Source organism: Mchenga conophoros, linkage group LG6 (assembly GCF_057382185.1).
Source record: "Mchenga conophoros isolate Kocher_MC1m ecotype Shallow Benthic linkage group LG6, M_conophoros_male_GT1.1, whole genome shotgun sequence".
Taxonomy (NCBI): domain Eukaryota; kingdom Metazoa; phylum Chordata; class Actinopteri; order Cichliformes; family Cichlidae; genus Mchenga; species Mchenga conophoros.
Window position 1 is genome coordinate 23,145,450 of NC_140531.1, and position 23,440 is coordinate 23,168,889.

General features: G+C 39.7%; 2 protein-coding genes across 4 annotated transcripts in view; one reads left to right on the forward strand and one right to left on the reverse strand.

Annotated features, from left to right (window-relative positions):
- Positions 1-11,600, reverse strand: part of cdk2ap2 (cyclin dependent kinase 2 associated protein 2) — a 44,892-nt gene extending 33,292 nt beyond the window's left edge. The window contains exon 1 of the mRNA XM_085276842.1: positions 11,477-11,600. Within this exon, the coding sequence (XP_085132968.1) occupies positions 11,477-11,501 (25 nt within the window). The 5' untranslated portion in view covers positions 11,502-11,600. The remainder of the gene's footprint in view (positions 1-11,476) is intronic.
- On the forward strand, positions 5,180-14,250 carry LOC146572609 (serine/threonine-protein kinase pim-2-like). 3 transcript variants are annotated; one of them, XR_014892732.1, is made up of 11 exons: positions 5,180-5,421; positions 7,490-7,732; positions 10,508-10,750; positions 10,885-11,019; positions 11,137-11,231; positions 11,373-11,420; positions 11,524-11,742; positions 11,846-12,026; positions 12,113-12,283; positions 12,377-12,580; positions 12,613-14,250. XR_014892732.1 is itself a non-coding variant. In XM_085276837.1 (10 exons), exons 1-10 carry the CDS (start codon positions 5,193-5,195, stop codon positions 12,466-12,468), a joined length of 1,656 nt encoding a protein of 551 aa, XP_085132963.1. In that variant the 5' UTR covers positions 5,180-5,192; the 3' UTR covers positions 12,469-14,250. The 3 variants fall into 3 exon arrangements, 2 of the variants coding, with proteins under 2 accessions (XP_085132963.1, XP_085132964.1); XM_085276837.1 differs by having other exon boundaries at positions 12,377-14,250; XM_085276838.1 differs by lacking the exon at positions 5,180-5,421 and adding an exon at positions 6,709-6,851 and having other exon boundaries at positions 12,377-14,250.
- Positions 14,251-23,440: the final 9,190 nt, after the last annotated feature.

The following is a 23,440-nucleotide window of genomic DNA, read 5'->3' on the forward strand; positions in this document are numbered from 1 at the left end:
CAGTCTGCCCCAGGGCAGCTGTGCCTACAACTGTAGCTGCCTCCACCAGTGTGTGAATGGGTGGATGACTGGGTACAGGCCATTTACCATACATTAATTATTACCATTTTTAAAAGTAATGCATTTTGTTACTAAAATACTTGCAGGAGAATAAAATTTGTTACACTGCTCGTTACATTACTTTTACATTACTCTTTCACATGGTCTGATGCACTCTCATTGTCATTAGTGTTACTGTAATGCTATAATGTAATGCATTACTGTTAGTTCAGTAATCACATTACGGCTAGATATGTTGTAATTTGTGTGACAAAGGTTCGAAAGTTATCTGCAAGCTGGACAGAATTTTTTTTTTAAATTTCACACAAAAGTTTTTTTGCTTCCTGTGCAGTTGTGCTACAGTCATTTACTGATTTCAGTTTGTGTGGTGGAAGAGGAAAATGCTAGAGTGGAGATGTGCAGATTACTTTTATTTTTATTGCAGAAAGGACAAGAGCGTGATGGTAAAGTGCGAACTGTGCCCAGTAGAGAAATGGCTGTATTACACTGCTAACACAACTTTAAAGTAAATCCATATTTCATTTATATTTAATGCTTAAATGTTTTGATTTTTACATGTTTGAATGTTTACCTGTACATAGTAATAATGTGTTGAAACAGCCCATTTGGTTTTCCTGCATTTATCTGAGTCCAGGACTTCCTGCAGCCTCACGTTTTTATTGTTACCTGATGATTATGTGACAATGTGTCTCAGGTCACTTTGTTGAGTAACAAGAAAGTAATGTAACAAATTACTTTGTCCAGAAAGTAATTGAGTAACCTACCGCGTAACTATTAAATTACTTTTTTTTTTCTTTTTTCTTTTTTTTTTTAGAGTAACAACCCGAATACTGACCGTCACATATTTACCATTTAATAATATAGATCTTAGGCTACACGTCCATATATCCATATATGTTGCACAAACATTTGACATCAAATTTGTTTGATTTGTAGAGGGTGGGGGGGCAACTTCACTCACAACAATTACCTGTATCTGTGCCTCTAGCTCCTTGATGGTTTTTGATGTATTCCCATTCTGTTCGTTCAGTCTTGCCTCTGTGTTTTGAGTCTGTGTCAAGTTAGTATGTCTGAGGCTTGGTCTCACTGGTAGTTGTTTTCATCTGGTGGCCTCTTGTCTCTTGTGCTTTATATTTAGTGGTGGTGTGCGATACTTTAAATTTTGGTATTAATCCAATGCCAAAATAAAATAAATGGCTAGTATTGCCAATACCAAAACTGATACATTTAACTTTTAATAAGCAGCTTATGTATCAAAGAGCAGTGTGTAATTATTTATGAGATGAAGCATCATGAATTTGCATTGAATTCTAAATTTTAACAACCACTAAGTCACTGTGATTTTTAATTTCCACAATAATTAGTTAGCACAACAAAACACACCATTCAGCTTTTCATGTATTTGAAACTGTTTTTTTGTTTGTTTGTTTGTTTTTTTTAAACATGAAATGTATATGTGCCTGTTTCTAAAGCACTCTGGGTCAACTTCTGTTGTTTAAATGTCCTATGGGATATAAATAAAATAGATATGATAGTCAACACAAAAAGGTTCAGATATTTTTCAGAGTGCATGTCTGAGGTGTATCTATTTATTTCCTAAAAACAACTAATTGAAGACATTCAGTGGGCTACATGCTGCTGAACTTAGAAGACAGAAACAAAGGATCAATCCTATCAAGATACTCTCACTCTGATACCATTTCCAGCATTGGTATTAATACTGTCAATATCTGGATGGATCTGCTCACCTTTAGTATTTTCCTCATCATCCTATGTGGACATATTGTCTTAGTCTCAATCTGCTCTTTTTGTTCTCCCTCATGGTTGGTTCCCTCTTCATTGTGTGAATGAGAATTAGTTGAGCTGTTATTATTTTGTGCTTTGGTAAAGGCTAAGCAATAAAGCTGCTTCTAAGTTTACCTCTTGTTTCCCAAGTCTGACGTTTTAGGTCCAATTCCTGCCTGCTGCACAGCCGACCTTGACCTATTTTGGTTGGTTAAAAAAATGGAAGTGTACTGTGAATCTACTCGCTAGTGGGACAGCTGATCCATTGTCAGTTTTAATTACCTTTTCTCACTGCGGTGCAAAATATAACACCAGACTATCAGATACCAAACCACTGATGATATGGGAGTAACCAGCACCTCTCACTAATGTTATAATCCAGTGCATCAGGGCACAGACTGCTTTGTTAACTAATAGTTCTCTTGGCTTTCTTTTGTTTTTCTTTTGACATTGGGTGACTTTTCACTCATTTTCAGTGAAATGTTTATTTTAGGTCACTCATAAGTCAATGAGTAATTCAAAGGCAGCTAATTCAAGGGATGAACCAGCGTTTTGTCTACACTCAGACAACTTAGTGAAGACCCATTTTTAAATTGTATCTTTGGCATTTTGTTAGTAACATCCTGTCATGAAAACACATTTGTTTCCTTGTTTTTGGTTGAATCTATGAAAAATGTCAACGGTAACACAGTTTAAAAGGTATAATCGTATTTAAGTAATTCCCAAGTAGCTCACCAAACTGAAAATTAACCTAATGCTAACATATCTCAGCATGCCTCAGATAGTTGATTCTGTCCATCTCACAATGAACAGAATTGAGGAAGTTCAAGGAAATGGAAGAAAAGAACACTACATGTCTTTAAGAAACAGGTAAAAATACAACAGAGCTAACACCGAACCTGAGAGATTCATCTGGCCCTTCAGCTGATCTGTTCACTGATGCCTCATCAGAATTGGCCTAAATGGAAGGGTGGCTGTGAAGACCGGAGATGGAAAAAGGTTCAAGTATGCCAAATTACACAAGGATGGCAACAGGTCTCATCTTTAGATCTAGTGTGCTCAGTGTAATTTTTTTTAAAGTGTTACTTTTGTCATTTAAACAAGTGGACGGCCTGGTGCATCTGGGTTTTGTTTTTGTTTATGTTTTTGAGAGGACGAAGAGAATCAAACTTTTCTACAGTGTGTTGGTGGCTCCTTATATTTTGTGGTCTGTGATGTAATTGTACTTTTTGTTGATTTACATGTTTAATGACCTCCATTAGGTTTGAGCCCGTCTCAGATCCAAAAGTATGTTTGCATTCTTACTCGCATTGTGCTACAAATTGATGAATGGAATTTTTTCTGTAGTTTTCACTGATAAATATAAGAGCAAATTAAAATTTGGTGATATTTTTGTGACACTTTGTGGAAGCATAAGAAACTTCTTAAGATATTTTTGTTATTTATACTGATGCCTATTGGCTGAGTGCGCAAAATTAATAGATGGAATCAATATTAAAAATAAATAAATGAATACAAAGATCAAAGGTAAGGTTTAACTTGACTTAAAAAGAATATATTTTAAAATGTTTAATTGTATTTGTATAAATAAATAAAAATGAATCACTGTAATAACAACAACAATTAACTTTACTGAATAAATACTAAATTACTATCAATAAATATGGAATAGATTATTTATTACAAACACAAATGCAGATTCATAACTGATCAAACAACCAGATAATCCCCTGTGAGCAAGTGACTGGCAACAACGGATAGAAAGAACTCCTTTTTAACAGGAAGAAATCTCTGACAGAACCAGGATATGGGCAGGGGAGGTATCTGCTTGTAACTGGTTGAGGAGATGACAGCACTGAGAGTTACATAGTGGAGGAGAACCTCTGTGCATCCTGCACTCTGAGCCTGCAAAGCTTAAGGGATGGTTCAGAGTCACCTGAGGTTTAATCAAAAAGGAAAGTTTTGTTTGATCTTAAAAGTAGAGACAGCATGTGTCTCCAAATCTAAACTGGGAGCTAGTTCCACAGGAGCAGAACCTCACAATTATACTATACTTTTTACTGATGACTCAGGCTTCATGCTTCCTTGAGTAAGACTGAGTCAGAAAGTAAAATGTCCAGTTACGCCACCGGCTTTGAAAAAACAAAAATAATCACAAAGCTAAATCCTTCAAGTTTTTTAAAGCTGTATTATATACAACACCAATCGTTTATGATTAGACAATATTAGTTTAAGCTATTTATACAAATTCATAGCAACTGATAACACTTAGCAAACTTTAACCACAAAACGTATTTAATTTCCAGAACTTAAAAGGAATAATACAACCCTTATTAATCAAATGCATTTGAATAATTTACATATTGGTTGCTGTTATCTGTAGTTATAGGGGGTTTTATCCCCTAAAATAAGAAAAAGCGTAATGACAGCCATTATGCTCCTGGTGTCAGCGTAATGACTGAACATGTATAATCTTATCTCTGAGTGAGCAGCGCATCAAACTGCAGTGGATCTGTATACAAGGATAACAGAAAAACCCTGACCCTGCTATTCACTTATATTAGAGATTCACACAACGAATGAATGAACGAATGAATGGATGAAGTATTAGGTCAAAGTCAAAACACAAATAAAACAGCTGGAATCCACAGCTGTGCGTGGTTCATGGAGCTTGCATTTTCACCTGCTGGACATCACTACCTGACAAGTTTAACTGTCTTCAGAACATTGCAGAGGCCTTATTGACAGTATTTGGCTCTACATATCCCTGTGAGCAGATTTTCTCTCACACGAAGAGTGTCCTCAGGTAGCCGTCTGCATGCTGGACACTCGGAGACCTATGTCTCTTATCATTGTTTTGAGGAGACCATAAATGGCATTTGCATTTTCCGTTGTACAGTTCATTTGCTGTTATGGAGTTCTTGTTCTTAATAAAAAGTGTCTTTTTTTTTTTTCAAAATAGCTGATCTGTTCTATGCCAACATCTGCGAAAAAAATATAATTCTATAAAGGTGGTCTATATAGTGTGTATACCCATATGACTGAAGAAGAATTAGTTGAAATCTTTATTTCTTTATTTAAATCTTTATTTCAAATCTTTATTATTAGTTTATTCTTGGACTCAGCAGTAAAAACAGATCAACAAGTGTCATGAAGATCTAAGTCTTAGTAGACCTAGTATGGGCTCGTGTTGCTCTGTTTTTTATCAAAAGGATAAACTTGTTATTATAATTTAACCAATACTTCCTAAAATGGCATCAAAATCCTTCCAGTCCTGATGTCGAGCACTCTTTTTCACTACTGTGTTGTTGTTGTTGTTGTTGTTGTTTATAGACTCTAAGAGCAGGATGGCTAAAAGAAAGGCCAGTCCTGAAAAGAAGACCCCCGTAAAAAGAGGGAGGGTCACTGAGCAGGCTGCTCCTTCCACCAGCTCAGATACACACCAGGTCAAAGCAGTGAAGCGTAAGGCCCAGCAAGATGGAGCGGGCACAACCAGTGCACCGAAGAAGATTAAACTTGCTGAGCCTACGAGTGAAGACAGGGAGCAAGCGTCTTCCTCTGTGGACACTGGTAAAGGTAGGCTAATTAGTTGAGTGAGGGGTAGATTAAGTGCACAGCTGGTTGCTCGGTTTAAGATATTAGTGTTTGGAGATATTTTTCTGTTGTACAGTTCATTTGCTGTTATGGAGTTCTTGTTACTGATGAAAAAAAAGTGTATTTTTTGTTTCAAAATAGCTGATCTGCTCTATGCCAACATCTGCGAACAAATATAATTCTATAAAGTTGGTCTATATAGTGTGTAACTGTTGATATAGAGCATAGGTGTCAAACTCTGGCCCGCGGGCCAAATTTGGCCCGCAGACTAATTACATTTGGCCCGCGAAGCCATACCAAATTACTATCAGAGCTGGCCTACTGGTATTATACAGCTAATATATATATTGTCTAGTATTAGGCTTTGCTTGTTCCATATTCAGTTTTTCAGCAAAACGTTTTTGAGTCTATAAGAAAAGATTCATTCTTATATCTGGAGCAATAAATATATTTCAATAAATATTACTGTTAGCCCGCGACTTTGTTCCAGTTTTGAATTTTGGCCCACTGTGTATTTGAGTTTGACACCCCTGATATAGAGCGTTATTTAATTTATTGCTAATGCAATCATATGGCACGTTGACTTCTAAGGAAATTTTAGATGGCACTTATCATCAGAAAGGTTGCTGACTCCTGGGTTAGACCTTCATATTAATTTTTTTTTAAAACTTTTTTAAGAACGCATTTTAACATTGGACTCAAAAATAAATAAATCCCCCGCTAACAAAAAAGGCTCTTCAAGTGCCAAATTGCTTTATATTTCTTCACTAAATATACGGCCGCAAGTAGGGCTGACATGGGCCCCAGGTTTGATGTGTTCTGCCGTAAACTGGACAAACCAACATAAGGATGGAAGCCACTGTGGGACTTTTTCAGTAAGTTGAGCATGTGTTTTATAAGTCAATCAGTAAATTAACACCAATAGCTAGTTAACCCATAGCTATTCACACAAATGAATAGCTATGAGAAAGGTGATACAACCTCAAAAACGTGGTTGTCTCTAGATTTAAAAAGAGAAAAAAAGTCCAGTAGTTACACTATATAAAAAATAAATGCACAATTTAAAAAACAAAATTTATAGGTAGGTATATCGACTTCTCATTAAATTACATGAATTATTATGGCTTTGTCTGCCATAGTGTTTTTCTTTAAACTACTTAGGAGCACTTTTACTGGCAGTCGGTGATGTCACTGAAAGGCAAGGTTCTGTTGCCATAGTCTCCTGAGTTTATTTTGAAAGCTAACTTACGGAACTCGCTTAAACAGCTTAGGAAAGACAAGCGCACACATATGAAGAAGTATTCCCTCATCACGGTGACATTTTCACTTTTAAACGGTCTCAAAAATTAACATGAAAAAGGAAACGAGAAAAAATACAAATTCAGGAGAAAAGAAAGATCCAGGAGATCAAAGTAAGTAAACAAATACATCAAATCTGGGTAAAATCCCTCAAATAACAGAATCTACTTTTCTAAAAATGTTGACAGTCTGTGTATAAAATGAAACATTTGAATCCTACCCATATGGAAAAGATATATATAAATCTTATAAAGTTTGTATCTGTCTTGTGTGAAACTTGTATGTTTTGGATACTTACTAAAACAATATATGAAAGTAATGAGAAAGTGGCCACTTTCATGAGTAAATCATATAAGCCTGATATGATTCACTGTATGAAGTAGGCCACATCTTACGCAAGTCTTTTATAAATTTGTACTATTTCTTTTCCATATGGGTATGTTTGACTGAAAACAACATAATTACAACACGTCTAATCAAAGAAAGGTTAATGGGGCACTTTGTCTTTTGGTAAAATAATGTGACAAGTTTATTCTTGGACTCAGCAGTAAAAACAGATCAACAAGTGTCATGAAGATCTAAGTCTTAGTAGACCTAGTATGGGCTCGTGTTGCTCTGTTTTTTTATCAAAAGGATAAACTTGTTATTATAATTTAACCAATACTTCCTAAAATGGCATCAAAATCCTTCCGGTCCTGATGTCGAGCACTCTTTTTCACTACTGTGTTGTTGTTGTTGTTGTTGTTTATAGACTCTAAGAGCAGGATGGCTAAAAGAAAGGCCAGTCCTGAAAAGAAGACCCCCGTAAAAAGAAGGAGGGTCACTGAGCAGGCTGCTCCTTCCACCAGCTCAGATACACACCAGGTCAAAGCAGTGAAGCGTAAGGCCCAGCAAGATGGAGCGGGCACAACCAGTGCACCGAAGAAGATTAAACTTGCTGAGCCTACGAGTGAAGACAGGGAGCAAGCGTCTTCCTCTGTGGACACTGGTAAAGGTAGGCTAATTAGTTGAGTGAGGGGTAGATTAAGTGCACAGCTGGTTGCTCGGTTTAAGATATTAGTGTTTGGGAGATATTTTTCTGTTGTACAGTTCATTTGCTGTTATGGAGTTCTTGTTACTGATGAAAAAAAAGTGTATTTTGTGTTTCAAAATAGCTGATCTGCTCTATGCCAACATCTGCGAACAAATATAATTCTATAAAGTTGGTCTATATAGTGTGTAACTGTTGATATAGAGCGTTATTAAATTTATTGCTAATGCAATCATATGGCACGTTGACTTCTAAGGAAATTTTAGATGGCACTTATCATCAGAAAGGTTGCTGACTCCTGGGTTAGACCTTCATATTAATTTTTTTTTTAAACTTTTTTAAGAACGCATTTTAACATTGGACTCAAAAATAAATAAATCCCCCGCTAACAAAAAAGGCTCTTCAAGTGCCAAATTGCTTTATATTTCTTCACTTAAATATACGGCCGCAAGTAGGGCTGACATGGGCCCCAGGTTTGATGTGTTCTGCCGTAAACTGGACAAACCAACATAAGGATGGAAGCCACTGTGGGACTTTTTCAGTAAGTTGAGCATGTGTTTTATAAGTTAATCAGTAAATTAACACCAATAGCTAGTTAACCCATAGCTATTCACACAAATGAATAGCTATGGGAAAGGTGATACAACCTCAAAAACGTGGTTGTCTCTAGATTTAAAAAGAGAAATAAGGTCCAGTAGTTACACTATATAAAAAAATAAATGCACAATTTAAAAAACAACATTTATAGGTAGGTATATCGACTTCTCATTAAATTATATGAATTATTATGGCTTTGTCTGCCATAGTGTTTTTCTTTAAACTACTTAGGAGCACTTTTACTGGCAGTCGGTGATGTCACTGAAAGGCAAGGTTCTGTTGCCATAGTCTCCTGAGTAGGGATGGGTACCGGTGTCCGGTGCCATGATGGCACCGGTTCTGACATAAACGGTAGTAACCAGACCGAAAAGCAGCGCACATTTCGGTGCTTTATTTCGGTGCTTTTTTTTCCTGAGCTGTGATACACGTCTAGCCAATCATTTTACGTTTCCGAGGATAGTAGGCGGGTCCAGGTACGTGCGTTCTTTTAGAGCAGAGCTACAGATTAAAAATGTCCAAGGCGAAGCGGTCAAAAGTCTGGCTGTACTTCACAGCAAAATATGCAAACTCAGCAGCCTGCAACAAGTGCTTTAAGCTGATACTGTGATACTGTCAAAGGAGGTAACACCTCGAATCCGACGAAACACCTAGCGACGCATAGCGTTTTTTTTAAAGCCGAGAAATGCGCCGTATTTGATAGCTTGCTGCGAGACCTCACACCGAGCACATCTACTGCGGGTGGGTTGCCTGTTATGCAACATCCCCCAAAAACACGAAGAGGAGAGTCCTGGCCCCTAGCCCTGCCAGTGTAGCAGAAATGATGACGGATGATGATGCAGCAGCAGCCGTTCTTCTCCGCGTGAGTAGCTTAATGTTGTTCGTGTGTAATTTACGTTGAGTAGGCTAACCACGTTATTACATTAATGCATGTAAGGTGAACTAGCAAACATCATCATAGCTACATGCAGCTGTCCTCTTGTTTGATGGCAGATACTCGCTTCACCCTGGCCAAAAAGGCTAAAAAGACCAAAGAAAAAGTGGAAAACAGTTAAACATGAGAGGTTTAGGACAAAGTTTGTGTTTTTTCCATTGATTAAGCACTGCTTCCAGCCAAGAGTGATGCCATATATGCCCCATAGCTGCAAAAAAGGCTAACATTGTTATCTTTTTACAAAAAACAGCTGAACATGAGAGGTTTTTGGACCAATTTTGTGCTCTCCATTCTTTAAGCACCGGTTTGAGCACCGTTTGAGCACCGGCACCGTTTCAAAAGTACCGGTTTGGCACCGGTATCGGATAAAACCGAAACGATACCCATCCCTACTCCTGAGTTTATTTTGAAAGCTCACTTACGGAACTCACTTAAACAGCTTAGGAAAGACAAGCGCACACATTTGAAGAAGTATTCCCTCATCACGGTGACATTTTCACTTTTAAACGGTCTCAAAAATTAACATGAAAAAGGAAACGAGAAAAAATACAAATTCAGGAGATAAGATCCAGGAGATCAAAGTAAGTAAACAAATACATCAAATCTGGGTAAAATCCCTCAAATAACAGAATCTACTTTTCTAAAAATGTTGACAGTCTGTGTATAAAATGAAACATTTGAATCCTACCCATATGGAAAAGATATATATAAATCTTATAAAGTTTGTATCTGTCTTGTGTGAAACTTGTATGTTTTGGATACTTACTAAAACAATATATGAAAGTAATGAGAAAGTGGCCACTTTCATGAGTAAATCATATAAGCCTGATATGATTCACTGTATGAAGTAGGCCACATCTTATGCAAGTCTTTTATAAATTTGTACCATTTCTTTTCCATATGGGTATGTTTGACTGAAAATAGCATAATTACAACACGTCTAATCAAAGAAAGGTTAATGGGGCACTTTGTCTTTTGGTAAAATAATGTGACAAGTTTATTCTTGGACTCAGCAGTAAAAACAGATCAACAAGTGTCATGAAGATCTAAGTCTTAGTAGACCTAGTATGGACTCGTGTTGCTCTGTTTTTATCAAAAGGATAAACTTGTTATTATAATTTAACCAATACTTCCTAAAATGGCATCAAAATCCTTCCAGTCCTGATGTCGAGCACTCTTTTTCACTACTGTGTTGTTGTTGTTGTTTATAGACTCTAAGAGCAGGATGGCTAAAAGAAAGGCCAGTCCTGAAAAGAAGACCCCCGTAAAAAGAAGGAGGGTCACTGAGCAGGCTGCTCCTTCCACCAGCTCAGATACACACCAGGTCAAAGCAGTGAAGCGTAAGGCCCAGCAAGATGGAGCGGGCACAACCAGTGCACCGAAGAAGATTAAACTTGCTGAGCCTACGAGTGGAGACAGGGAGCAAGCGTCTTCCTCCGTGGACACTGGTAAAGGTAGGCTAATTAGTTGAGTGAGGGGTAGATTAAGTGCACAGCTGGTTGCTCGGTTTAAGATATTAGTTTTTGGGAGATATTTGTGTGTATGATCTAATACGCTGATGTGCTTTTGGTGTTTTCCACATCTGCAGACTGCAGTCAAAACACAAAGGGGTGCACAAAAAATGGCAGAAACAAGTCTGCGGGAGACAGCAAAGAGTCACCCAAGAAAAAGAAAAAGGACAAAACCAAAAACGTCGTCCAAAATCCAGCAGCCGACCAGCAACGTAAGTAGCAAGCAGCTTGGCTTTTATACTCAGGTGAAGAGCAAAATGAACATTTAGGGTACAGCAGAGAGTAATTTGTGTCACAGCTGTAGTAAAACAACATTTGGGTCTTTTCAGGGGAATACCAAGCCAGATATGTGCAGGAGCACCATCTAGGAAATGGCGGCTGTGGAGCAGTGTTTGCTGGCTACAGGATAACAGATCATTTCCCAGTAAGTGTTCAGATGGTGGGAGTAAGACAGGCAGTAATGCAGATAACGGATAATATCGTCAGCTGAGCATTAAAGGTGCCGTTTTACACCTTTAATGATGTCATACTGAGGAAATGCTCACCAATGCTCTGTGTCTTTTAGGTAGCCATCAAACACGTTCCCAAGAACAGAATCCCCATCAAAGTGACGGTAAGTGTGCAACACTTGAACTGTTTTTACATTCCTGGACTGAGTGCAGCGTTCACCTGTGAAACATCTGTTCCTCATCATCCACTTTGTTGTAATATATCAGGATGAAAACGGGAAGGAAGTCTCAGTGGAAGTGGCCATTTTGCTGAAGCTTGCAGCTGAAGCAGATGGATCAGTGGGAACGTCGGCTCCTGTGTCTCTGTTGGACTGGTTTGACTTTGGCACAGAGCTGATCCTGGTGCAGGAGAGACCTGTCCCCGCGGTGGACCTGTTTGAATACATAAGAGAAAATGGAGGATGTTTACCAGAAGGAAAGGCCAAGGTAAGTTGACTGGAAGAGCCTTAGACTGTACAGCACTGACAGCACAGAGTATCAGAGAAGCATCAACCTGTTGACTCATTACTGTCTTTTTCATCTTTTCCAGGTAATTCTGAAGCAACTGGTTGATGCAGCAAAGGACCTGGAAGAGAAAGACATCTTTCACCGGGACATCAAGAGTGAGAACATTCTGATTGAGACCGGCTCAGATGTGCCTCGAGTTCGTATCATTGACTTTGGCCTGAGCTGCTTTGCTACGGAGCAATCGCAGTTCTGCTTCTTCTATGGTAACATATTCAGCTCCTGCTCTTCACAGATGTAGCAATTTGTGCCTTTTGTTTTAGAAGAAATTGTAATTGTGTCTGTTTATTAGGTACACCTATCCACAGCCCTCCCGAATGTTACTGGGGCAAAAAATACAGGCCTGGACCCACCACGGTGTGGCAAATGGGAGTGGTGCTGTACGAAGCGCTTCATGTGGGGGACTTTAATATCATGACGTTCATTGAAAACGAACTGAAATTCAACGAGCATCTGTCCCCACGTAAGAAAACATCACACTTCAAGATTCACTGATGGCTTGGATCACTGGAACTATCATCTTCATCTTTTCTCTCCTTTCTTTCTTTCTTTCCAGACTGCCGGAATTTCCTGGATGCGTGTTTAACCGATGTCCCGGAGAAGCGCCCAACGCTGGGGGACCTCCAGCGTCACCCCTGGCTCAGATAAACCCATCTCTCACACACACACATTTCATATATTATCATATAAGTGTGATACGTGACCTAACTTTCTTTTTTTGTCTTTCTTTCATTTTTTTGGTTTTTTTTAACAGGAAAAGGTTGTTTTTTGGGGTTTTTTTAACAGGAAAAGGTTGTTTTTTGGGTTTTTTTGGCCGATTCTAAATTTTGCTATCCTGAAATTCCTGTAACCCCCCCAGCCATCCCAGGAAAGGGGATCTCTCTTTGAATTGGCTTTCCCGAGGTTTCTTCCCATCATTCTGGCCCCCCGGGGAGTTTTTCCTCGTCTTCATAGAGAGCTTGGGCTGGGTCAGGAGCTTCATCAAAATTGGCCTTATTTGATTAGGTTAATGTAATAAAATTACGTTGATGTAATCAAAATTAGTAAAAATCAAAAGATTTAACTTAAACTTCCATTAAAACTTGTTTAACTCAACTTTGCTGAGAATACTCTTTCATTACCATGTCAAGGATTGTTTTTTACTCATGATGCATTTTGACAAGTAAGAAAACTGAAAACTCAATCAGGTTAAAGTATGCACAACGAAAGTCACACTGTCACTGCTCTGAAGACTTGCATCTGTTGCCCTAACCTCTAATGCGTCTCAACAGATTTCCTGGATCTAACAGAGGTTGCAACAGTTTTTCCTTCCCACTGTTGCTGATTGTTTGCTCATAGTGGGCTCTCTGATTGGTGGGATTCATTTTCTAATAGTATAGGGTCTCTGCCTTCCAATGTAAAGTGCCTCTAGACAACAGATGTGACTTGTTGCTATAGTTAAGGTTGAATTGAATCATTAATGTCCATTCAGTAGTGAAAATTTTATATTTCTTAATAGGGGTGGGTTTTGATGATCGATTTATCGATTAAAATCGATTCTGGCTTGGATAACGTGATATCGATTCATTAAAACCTGAATCGATTTTTAAATAGAAATTTATTTTGCCCGAAACGCCAGAATCTCAGGTTAAACCTCACAAAATTTCTACAACCACCAAACCGCTAAAACAGTAAATGAGAGCAGGTACACGGATTCTGCACAAAGATGTAAACAAAAAACGCGGACCCGACGGATCAGAATCACTGAGATGTGGCTTTCTCACCCGCCGGCACGTACGCTTAGCTGTGTCTCTAATCAAACCTCTGTAACTTTGCTCTGCTTCACTTCGTTTTTGACTGCACAATATTTTTAATGTCATCTGCTATAAAAACCCAGACCAAGTCTCGCAAGCGTCAGCTTTCTTTTTATAGATATAAAAATATAGATATGTACTGATAAGTGATCAGAATTATAATATTTCTGACTGTCTGAGGCAAAATTTCCCTGATTCAAATCGAATCGAAACAAATCAAATCGTGGATCGAATCGATTCGGGACCTTGTGAATCGGAATCGAATCGATTCTAGAAATCAGTGACGATACCCAGCCATATTTCTTAATATCCATCTATACTCAATGTGAATTCCATAAATTTAATAGAGCTGTTTGACTGATCACCTAATGTGTGACAAAAGAATCCACTGTGATGCTAATGACCGTCTGCGCTCTCTTACCTGTCTGTAAAAGTTGGCCTTGTCTCTCTCACTCTGCCTTCTCTCACTCGTTTCCCAGTCCAGTCACGCCTCTCTCCTCTGTTGCAGAAGTTCCAGCCCGTGCTCTTCCTGTGTTCCACATGCCCGACTGTTTCTCTGCCCCCTGGTTTCCCACGTCACCTGTGCAGAGTTTCTGTTAATGACCGTGCTCCTGTTTAAGTTGATTCCTCTCATGAATAAATCTTGTAAATATTTCAAGTGATTGAGTCTGCTCTTAGGTCCAACTGCACTCTCATTTCCAGTTTGTGACATGGGCTTTTCTTTCTTTCCTTTGCATTATTGTCAGGTCTTTACCTTTCAATATAAAGTGCATAGGAGGCAAACGTTGTTGTGATGTTGGCGCTACATTAATAAAAGTGACTTGAAATTGAATAAGTGCAAGAAGACACAGCTGAGCTCAATCTAAATAATAGAGCAATTGAAAATAAAACTAAAGGCAAAGTACAAGAGACAAAAAACTGAAAACAGAAACTGAACTAATTACACACAGAGACAAGAGACTAACACTCAACTAGTCATAGAAACACAGGGGAGGTTACAGCTAATCAAAACACACCGAAATATCAAATTCAAAGAATTCTTCCCCTCAACCACAACCGCTCACAGCAGATGGCTGCCCCTCTCTGAGCAAGACATGTCCGTCAATGCACATATTAAACAAATATGTAGGACTGCTTTCTTCCATTTGGGCAACATCTCTAAAATTAGAAATATCCTGTCTCAGAGTGACGCTGAACTAGTTCATGCATTTATTACTTCTAGGCTGGACTACTGTAATTCATTACTATCGGGAAGTCCTAGAAACTCCCTGAAAAGCCTTCAGTTATCCAAAATGCTGCAGCAAGAGTCCTGACAGGGACTAGAAATAGAGAGCAGATTTCTCCTGTATTGGCTTCCCTGCATTGGCTCCCTGTTAAATCTAGAATTGAATTCAAAATCCTGCTCCTCACATTCAAGGTCTTAAATAATCAGCCCTTATCTTATCTTAATGACCTTGTAGTGCCATATCACCCTATTAGAGCACTTTGCTCTCGCACTCCAGGCCTACTTGTTGTTCTTAGAGTATTTAAAAGTAGAATGGGAGGCAGAGCCTTCAGTTTTCAGGCCCCTCTTCTGTGGAACCAGCTTCCAGTTTGGATTCGGGAGACAGACACTATCTCTACTTTTAAGATTAGGCTTAAAACTTTCCTTTTTGCTAAAGCATATAGTCAGGGCTGGACCAGGTGACCCTGAATCCTCCCTTTGTTATGCTGCAATAGACATAGGCTGCTGGGGATTCCCATGATGCATTGAGTTTTTCCTTTCTAGTCACCTTTCTCACTCACTATGTGTTAATGTGATATAATTTGAAGCATGCGCGGTAACGATATATATCGTGATATATTCTTTTCCACAACATATTTTCCACGCTATAAAGCACACTTAAAATCCTTTAATTTTCTCAAAAATCGAGAGTGCGCCTTATGTATGAATTCTGGTTGTGCTTACTGACCTCGAACCGATTTGGGCGTGCAGAGATCTGTTAAAAAATGTTTTAGTACAACTTTGGTAAGCCGCACTGCTGGGTTGTCAGAGAATAGTAGGAGCTTCGCGGAATACTCTGGGTCCAAAATGCCGTCCATTTCAGGTCCCAAAGTCAAACGAACACAGAGTTAAAAACGGTCTAAATTCTTTAATCTTTAATAAAATCATCATCGTTGCTGCTTTACCAGGTGTAACAATTAAGTTTAACATCCAGGCATCCATGAAAACAGAAGTTATTAAATTTAACGGAGTTAGAAGTTAGCAGGAAGTTAAGCTCGCTACTTTCCACCTAAACATGACATACCATGTTCTGACTGAGAGATTTTTGAAACTAACTAAAACGTACAGCTCTGCTACCACTTCCGACATAAATGAAGACAGAAAACTAAACAGCAGTGGCGTTTGTATGGTTACTGAAGTTGGACTACCTGGAATATAATGTTGTGCTACGCGATTCCTAGCCACACAGCTGTGTTAGCATAACATTAGCACAGTGAAGCTGGAGGATGAACGCCAACTTTTTTTCCCACTCGATAAAGGTTAACGTGACGGATTCTGGTGGTCAGGGACAAATGCAGTCGCATAGCAGGATGCTATACACGGGGCAAACTTCAGTCAGGAGAACAACTGAGATTATTCATCCACAATACGAGGTTAGTTATTAATATACTGCAACAACATGGGAATAGAGCAGCTGCGAGAGAATTCAACATTAATGTATCAATGTTACGGAAGTGGAGGAAGCGCAGTTTTTGGCTTTCCCCATATTTCAAAAGTGCTTCATCTCTTTGCTATGACTGTGAGCATAATTTGCAGATGATAATGGTTGTAGCCACTGCGATGCTTTCGACCAAAACAGGCGCAGCTTGATGACATCATCAACATCCGCTATCATGATAGAGCGGTATAGTCAAAATCTCTATCGTATATCGTTTCTATCGCAAACCCCTAGTTAATAGACCTCTCTGCATTGAATCGTACCTGTTATTAATCTCTGTCTCTCTTTCACATCATGTCTTTATCCTGTTTTCCTTCTCTCACACCAACCGGTAGCAGCAGAGGGCCGCCCCTCCCTGAGTCCTGAGTAACCACACATAGCAGCTATAGCATCACACCTAGCATCAGCAGTACCATCTGTAGCTTAGAACATTAAACACTTATTGTACTTACTTATCTTGTTGTTCCTTACAGTAAAACAACACAATACATTCTCACAGTTCCCGACTGTATTGGTGTTTTGTTTAGTTTTTTTCAAATGTTTCTGAGCTTAATCGGCGGGAAAAATACATTGTCTAAACTTAACAGGTAGCTAACGAAAGCGAGTGACTCACCGGGACAAATAACTCCAACACAAGTAACTCGACACACGTTATTCCCTTTGTGGTCAGAGTTCGGGGCCTAATAAAAGAGTAGCTTATTAGCATTGATATGTAAAAAAAACAAAAACAATTTGGTCTCATTATCTAGTTTGCAGCACTGCATACTTTGTTGAAAAAACACTTGACCGCCATTATTGCGAAGCTCTCATAGGAAGAGACAGCCAATGCTTCCTGCGCACGAGACACAAGGTCGTAACGCAGCAAGACTGCATCAAAGCGCCCCCTTGTGACAATAATAGGCAATCGTTTTAGATGACAAGAGGGGAATTTGCAGCCCTGTATTTTGCATGGGTTAGACCAGGGGTCGGCAATCCTGGGCACTCCTGCCACACAGCTGGCACGCGAAGGGTTAACTGATGGCACGCCACCCAGTGAATTAATCTGAGAAGGTGTATTAAAAAATTAATGGCCGTGCCAGCGGAGCACATCGCAAATTAACTCGCGTAGACACATTAGTTGTACTGCTTCTTAATGACGGTATCTAAACTAACAACCCCATGTACCAGATTCAACTTGTAGTTGGCTAAAAATAACGTAGCCTACCAGTGAGAGGGACTTTGCTAGCTGGTAGTTTTTTCAAGCGATGTTGAAATTTCCACATTCCGACACTTCAAGGGCTTCAGGAGCTCTCCGCTCAGCGCAGCATCAGCACCGCGGAAATACACGGATACATCCGTAGACTCGAGCAGAATTCACAATGCGTTTTCGGGGCTTTTAGGTGTATGGACCAATGTTTTCTTTTATGATCAAACCAGAAAGCTTTAATGAGCAAGTGGATTTGGGTATGGAATCTGGCTGGACACAGATGACATTGAAATGCAGCTGACTGAACTGAAAAGGTTGACTCTGTGGGGGTCAAAGTTTGCAGAACTACGAACACAGCTGGAATCCATAGGTGTGCCCAGGGCTGGACTGGGACAAAAAATCGGCCCGGGCATTTTGACTAGAGACCGGCCCACCAGGATAAAGATTGAAAATGTGACGTCATTCAGGGGTAAAACCGCAAAGGATTCTGGGAACTCGTGGCAAGAGGTACTAGCGATAAAAAGAAACCCAAAAAATGCCAAGAAGCTGTTGTATTATTAACTGCAATAGCTGGTCGCATGACAGCCACGGGAAGCCGACGGGTAAAGAGATCGTTTTTTTTTTTATCGGATTACGTCGTTGAAGAGAAATTTTTTAAGCCATGTTTCCGAAGTAAGAGCCGACGGATGGTCTGGATATACCAAATATAACGTCTCAGAACACTCCAGCTCACATGTTAGTCTGCTCCAAGCATTCCCACAAAGGTCAGAGTTTTGTTGTAGTTAATGCGTCATTTTTCTTAACATAATTGGTGATATAGGTTACAAGCAAGTCTGGCGCTGAACAGAAATTGTCGCGCTATGCTCCTTTATTTATTGTGTTTATTGTGCATAAATAGTGAATTGTCCTGACACAATATTGCGTTTCGCTTCTGTTATTATGGTACATTGACAAAAACATATACTTTTATTCACAGGGTAAAACAGTTGTTTTGTATCACTAATTGTCCAGTGCGATTACAGCATACAATATTATTGTCACTGCTACATTTCTGTGATGCTACCAGAAATTATTTCCACTACTAATTAATTACCGTTGAGCTCAAAGGTTATATTAATAAACGGTTAACGAATGTGTATTTATGAGGACGATTTGTGAGACTGGTAAACTTATGATATGTACGATGGTCTTTCGTTCTACACGGTGCATTTCAAGGTCCTGCACCCATCTGTCGGTAAACTGTACCTGGGCTTGTTGCAGTGACCTGAAGTTACTAAACTTCACGAGTGTATGCACTCACTCCAAGAACCTTATAATTATAAATCTGAGCGTGGTGAAAGTTGAGCAGCACGCTGACGTCTTTTGTCCACTCTGGGTGCTCCTAAGGGTCTGACCCTTTCACTCCTTTGATTTTTTCCTCGTATTTTTCTTTGTCTTTTCGTCGAGTCTGTCTTTGTATGGACCGGCATTGTTCTCCTTTTGTTTTGTACATTCCTTTTTTGTGCGGCAAAGAAAAAACAAGAAGGCATTGGAACCGGAGAATGAACGTTTTGCGGTGCTGCAAACGCTTGCATTTGATGCGGTACTTGGATTGTTTTGCCACGAGTTCCCGGCATGCAATGCGCGAAAATCACGTGATTGCTAAACAAGGGGGAGGGTGCATCCAGCCTCCTCGGCTGTAATTGGTCCAGCCCAGAGTCGATCATGACCAATTGGCCAATCCAACACCTTTCATTATATATACCCTTCCTAAAAAAAAAAAAAATCCATCGGCCCATAAAAACAAAAAATCGCCAGCGGCCCACCGGGCAAGTGCCCGGTATGCCCGATGGCCAGTCCAGCTATGGGTGTGCCTGTTCATGGAGCTTGCATTTTCACCTGCTGGACATCACTACCTGACAAGTTTAACTGTCTTCAGAACATTGCAGAGGCTTTATTGACAGTATTTGGCTCTACATATCCCTGTGAGCAGATTTTCTCTCACACGAAGAGTGTCCTCAGGTAGCCGTCTGAATGCTGGACACTCGGAGACCTATGTCTCTTATCATTGTTTTGAGGAGACCATAAATGGCATTTGCATTTTCTGTTGTACAGTTCATTTGCTGTTATGGAGTTCTTGTTCTTAATAAAAAGTGTCTTTTTTTTTTTCAAAATAGCTGATCTGTTCTATGCCAACCTCTGCGAAAAAAATATAATTCTATAAAGTTGGTCTATATAGTGTGTAACTGTTGATAATATAGAGCGTTATTAAATTTATTGCTAATGCAATCATATGGCACGTTGACTTCTGAGGAAATTTTAGATGGCCCTCATCATCAGAAAGGTTGCTGACTCCTGGCATAGGCTATTTATAAAAGTTGGATATAAACCAGTATAAAAGGGGCCTTAATGGTTTGATACCACACAGTAAAACACTCCTGAGTTCACAGCCTAGTTTGAAGTGTTATTTAATGTAAAATGATGTTCACTGTGTAAATTATAGACAGTGAAGCCGAGTATACTTTAGGGTGAGTATACCTCGACAGCTTGCTTCCCTGCCCGAGTTTCTTAGTAAGATGCCTCTCTCATCACATCCAGTTCCACAGCTCCAATGTTTGTGGCATCAAAGCAGGGTGTCATAAACTATTTCCAAGATATTTCCATCTACATATCCACCCTTAAACATTTATTTATTTAAAATTTGACAAAAAAAATTGGTTTCCTTCATCAGGAGATCTCGAGTACATAATGGTGCATGGTGAATCACAAGTGGACTACATGGATCCGGCCATAGATCACCTTGCTGGAGCTTTTATTCTAGGCTTCCTCTCTGGACTGTCACTCAAATGCTTTCAGAGCCTGAACTAAATAACTATCTTCAATTGAAATGTATGGACCCTGTTTCACCAGTGAATAGAAAGCTTCCAGTAGCCATTTTATCTGCAATATGAAGTGGTTCTGTGGTCTGTTTGAAGGGAAAACATTTCTCAGAAAACCTTTTTGTGCTGCTGAGTACTGCAGCAGCATGCCTCGAGTGTATTGATCATATGAAACACCCAGTCTCTATTGAGATGAGATGAGATAGCCTTTATTTGTCAGTTGCAGGTCTCGAGATGACAGACCTTGCCGACCGTACATACACTACACAAACATCACATTGGGGAGACAGGTTAGGCTAGGTAGCGAGGAAAAAAAACATCGAAATGTGTAACACAGAGGGATAATACAGGAATGCACAGATATCAACACACCATAACACAATAAACACAGACAGCAACATGGGAAAGAGTTCCAGTGTGTACATCTGATCTGGGACCGCTGCAATCTTTTGACTGCGCCTCCAACTGACCCGATGTCCACATCAGAGGGGAGGTAAGCGTTGGAGGTGGCGTTGGATCCGGGGTAGGGAGGGTGATCCGTCAGTGAGTGCTTATCAGTATCAGTATATGTATGTGTGTGCGTGTCCAAAGTTCAGCTGAGACAGTGTCCTTCACACTGCCAGGCTTAGTAAACAGTCTTCCAGCCAACCCAGGTGGCCTTGCATGGAATGGGAAGGAACAGACTCAACACAGTCGTTATCAGGGAGTTTTTGTTGAGCTCGGGCCTTGAGCCCACAGCTGGCGCTGAAGGGGTAGCCGGATTATGATAGTAATCTTTCTTTCTTTGCGACAACTCATGAGAATTTCAAAGCTGTTCTTTAACACTCCGACACTGGTCTCTCAATCTCCTGTTGGAGAACCGCGAGCTTCCCGATGATGGTATCAAACTTGCTGGTGTTTTCATTCTTTTGCCCAAACAGCCGATTCTGAGAACTCACAACTGCAGTGAGCCATTCCGCGATGCAATCCAACTTTCGCCCAAGGGTGTTATTTTGAGCAGGCCTCTCCTTGATGTATCCCAATATATGTTCAGAGGTGTTATTCTGAGTATTTACGGCAGCTGTAAGCGTCTCCAAGGTCTTAACCATTCTGCTTTCCAGCCCGTTCTGAGAAGTCGCGCCTCGTCCCATCGTTTCAATTCCAGCGGGCAGCCTTGGGGGGGGGGGGGGGTTGGGGGGGGGGGGGGGTTTGAACAGCCGGTTCTGCTGTCTTAATTCTTCGATAAGTCAGGGCCAAGCCAGCTCCGATCAGCAAAAACCCTGTTATCATGGTTCCGAATAGGTAGATATCTTCAGCGTCCTCGATTGACAGTCCCGCCAGGCACACGACCCTCCATTTCTGCCACCCGTCCATCGTGTATCCGGCAGGGAAAGTCCCTCCAGGGCACTCGGGCTCTCCCGAGCCCAGACTTCTTGTTGAGAAAAGGGTGTCAATAGCATTCAGAGACCAGTTGATCAAATCCATAATTCTCTTTAGGTTTTAGAAACAGAATGTGAGAGTGTGTTCCAGGGAAAAGTAATACAAGGACATAAGCAGGGAAGATAAGGGAGAGGAGAAAAAGTGCGTCCACCTCCTCCGAGAGCCAAAGAAGAGAGGCTCTCAGATTATTATTTTTGAAGATGCATTTTATCTAAATTGCCTTTTTCCAACACTGCATGCAATACAATCGTAATCTGAGCCGCTGTTTTATTAAACGGAGGACCCAAATGAAGGAAACAGGAGGCTGGAACACTGAATGCTTTAATGCTGAGCTGATGAAACTCGTGAATCCAGGGAAAACACGAAAAACTCAAAGGTAAAGGTGGGAGGGAGACACAATAACAAACGAGCAAGGAATAAACAGAGCTATAAAACACAGATAGTGTTGTCAAAACATAAAAATAAGAACCAATACTGTGAAAAACAAAAGCCATGACAGTTTTTCTTGCCTTTTTCCAAAAATGAAATCAAGAACACCCAGAGAGTGCTATCCTAAAGCTTTGATGTTTTGTGCTGATTTTAGCACTGGTAATATGGAAATGTAGTATTATATTCATCTTTTTGTGTCATTATAAAGTTGTATTGAAAACATAATGTTTTAAAGAGCTCAAACACAGAAAGTGCTCATTTTCTCTTAATGACTAATATATTATTTTAAAGTTTGGAGATGATAGACTGGAAACTAAAGCTTTTACCTAACTCCTGTGACTGTGATCGGTGATCTATGATCATGAAGCATTACATACTAAATTTGTGTATTTTATTATCTTTACCCATATGACTGGAGAAGAATTAGTTGAAATCTTTGTCTTCTATAAGCTGTAAAAAGTTGAGATTTTAAGATACATTCATGCAGCGTTTTAATTTTAAAAACTTTATGGTGTCAATGTGACATCAGTGAGACATACTGAGACATAAAGTGTTGCACAGCTCTCTGCATGCCCTTTCATATGATATCTTGCATGATTTTTCAAGGTTAACTTTGACCATGGATGCTAACAATGAAAGTCAATGTCAAACGCTTAGCCAAACTAGTAGGTACCCATGTCCCTCAAGTGAAGATGGTCCAAATTTTTACTGATCCTCACATTTGGCTTAGCCTTGACCTGATTTTCACCTAAATTCACCTCAGTTCATACCGTTATTGATATCTACCATCACTCAAATGTGTAAAAAGGAGATCTTGAAAACTGACAGACAGACGAACAAATGGAAACGATTACACAGAACCTCCCTTCCGGGATAGAAAAAAATCAATCTGAATCTTCAGTGTCAAGTTTAATTGTGCGTGTTTAATATACAGTATTTTATGTCATGGAGGCCACACTTTTACAGAGGACAGCCAAATAAACAGCAAATCCATGCCCCACATTCCTGTAACATTCGGACAAAATAACAAAACAGTATTAATACAGACAGAATACAGTGGCTTGCAAAAGTATTCGGGCCCCTTGAACTTTCCCACATTTTGTCACATTACAGCCACAAACATGAATCAATTTTATTGGAATTCCACGTGAAAGACCAATACAAAGTGGTGTACACGTGAGAAGTGGAACGAAAATCATTCCAAACATTTTGTACAAATAAATAACTGCAAAG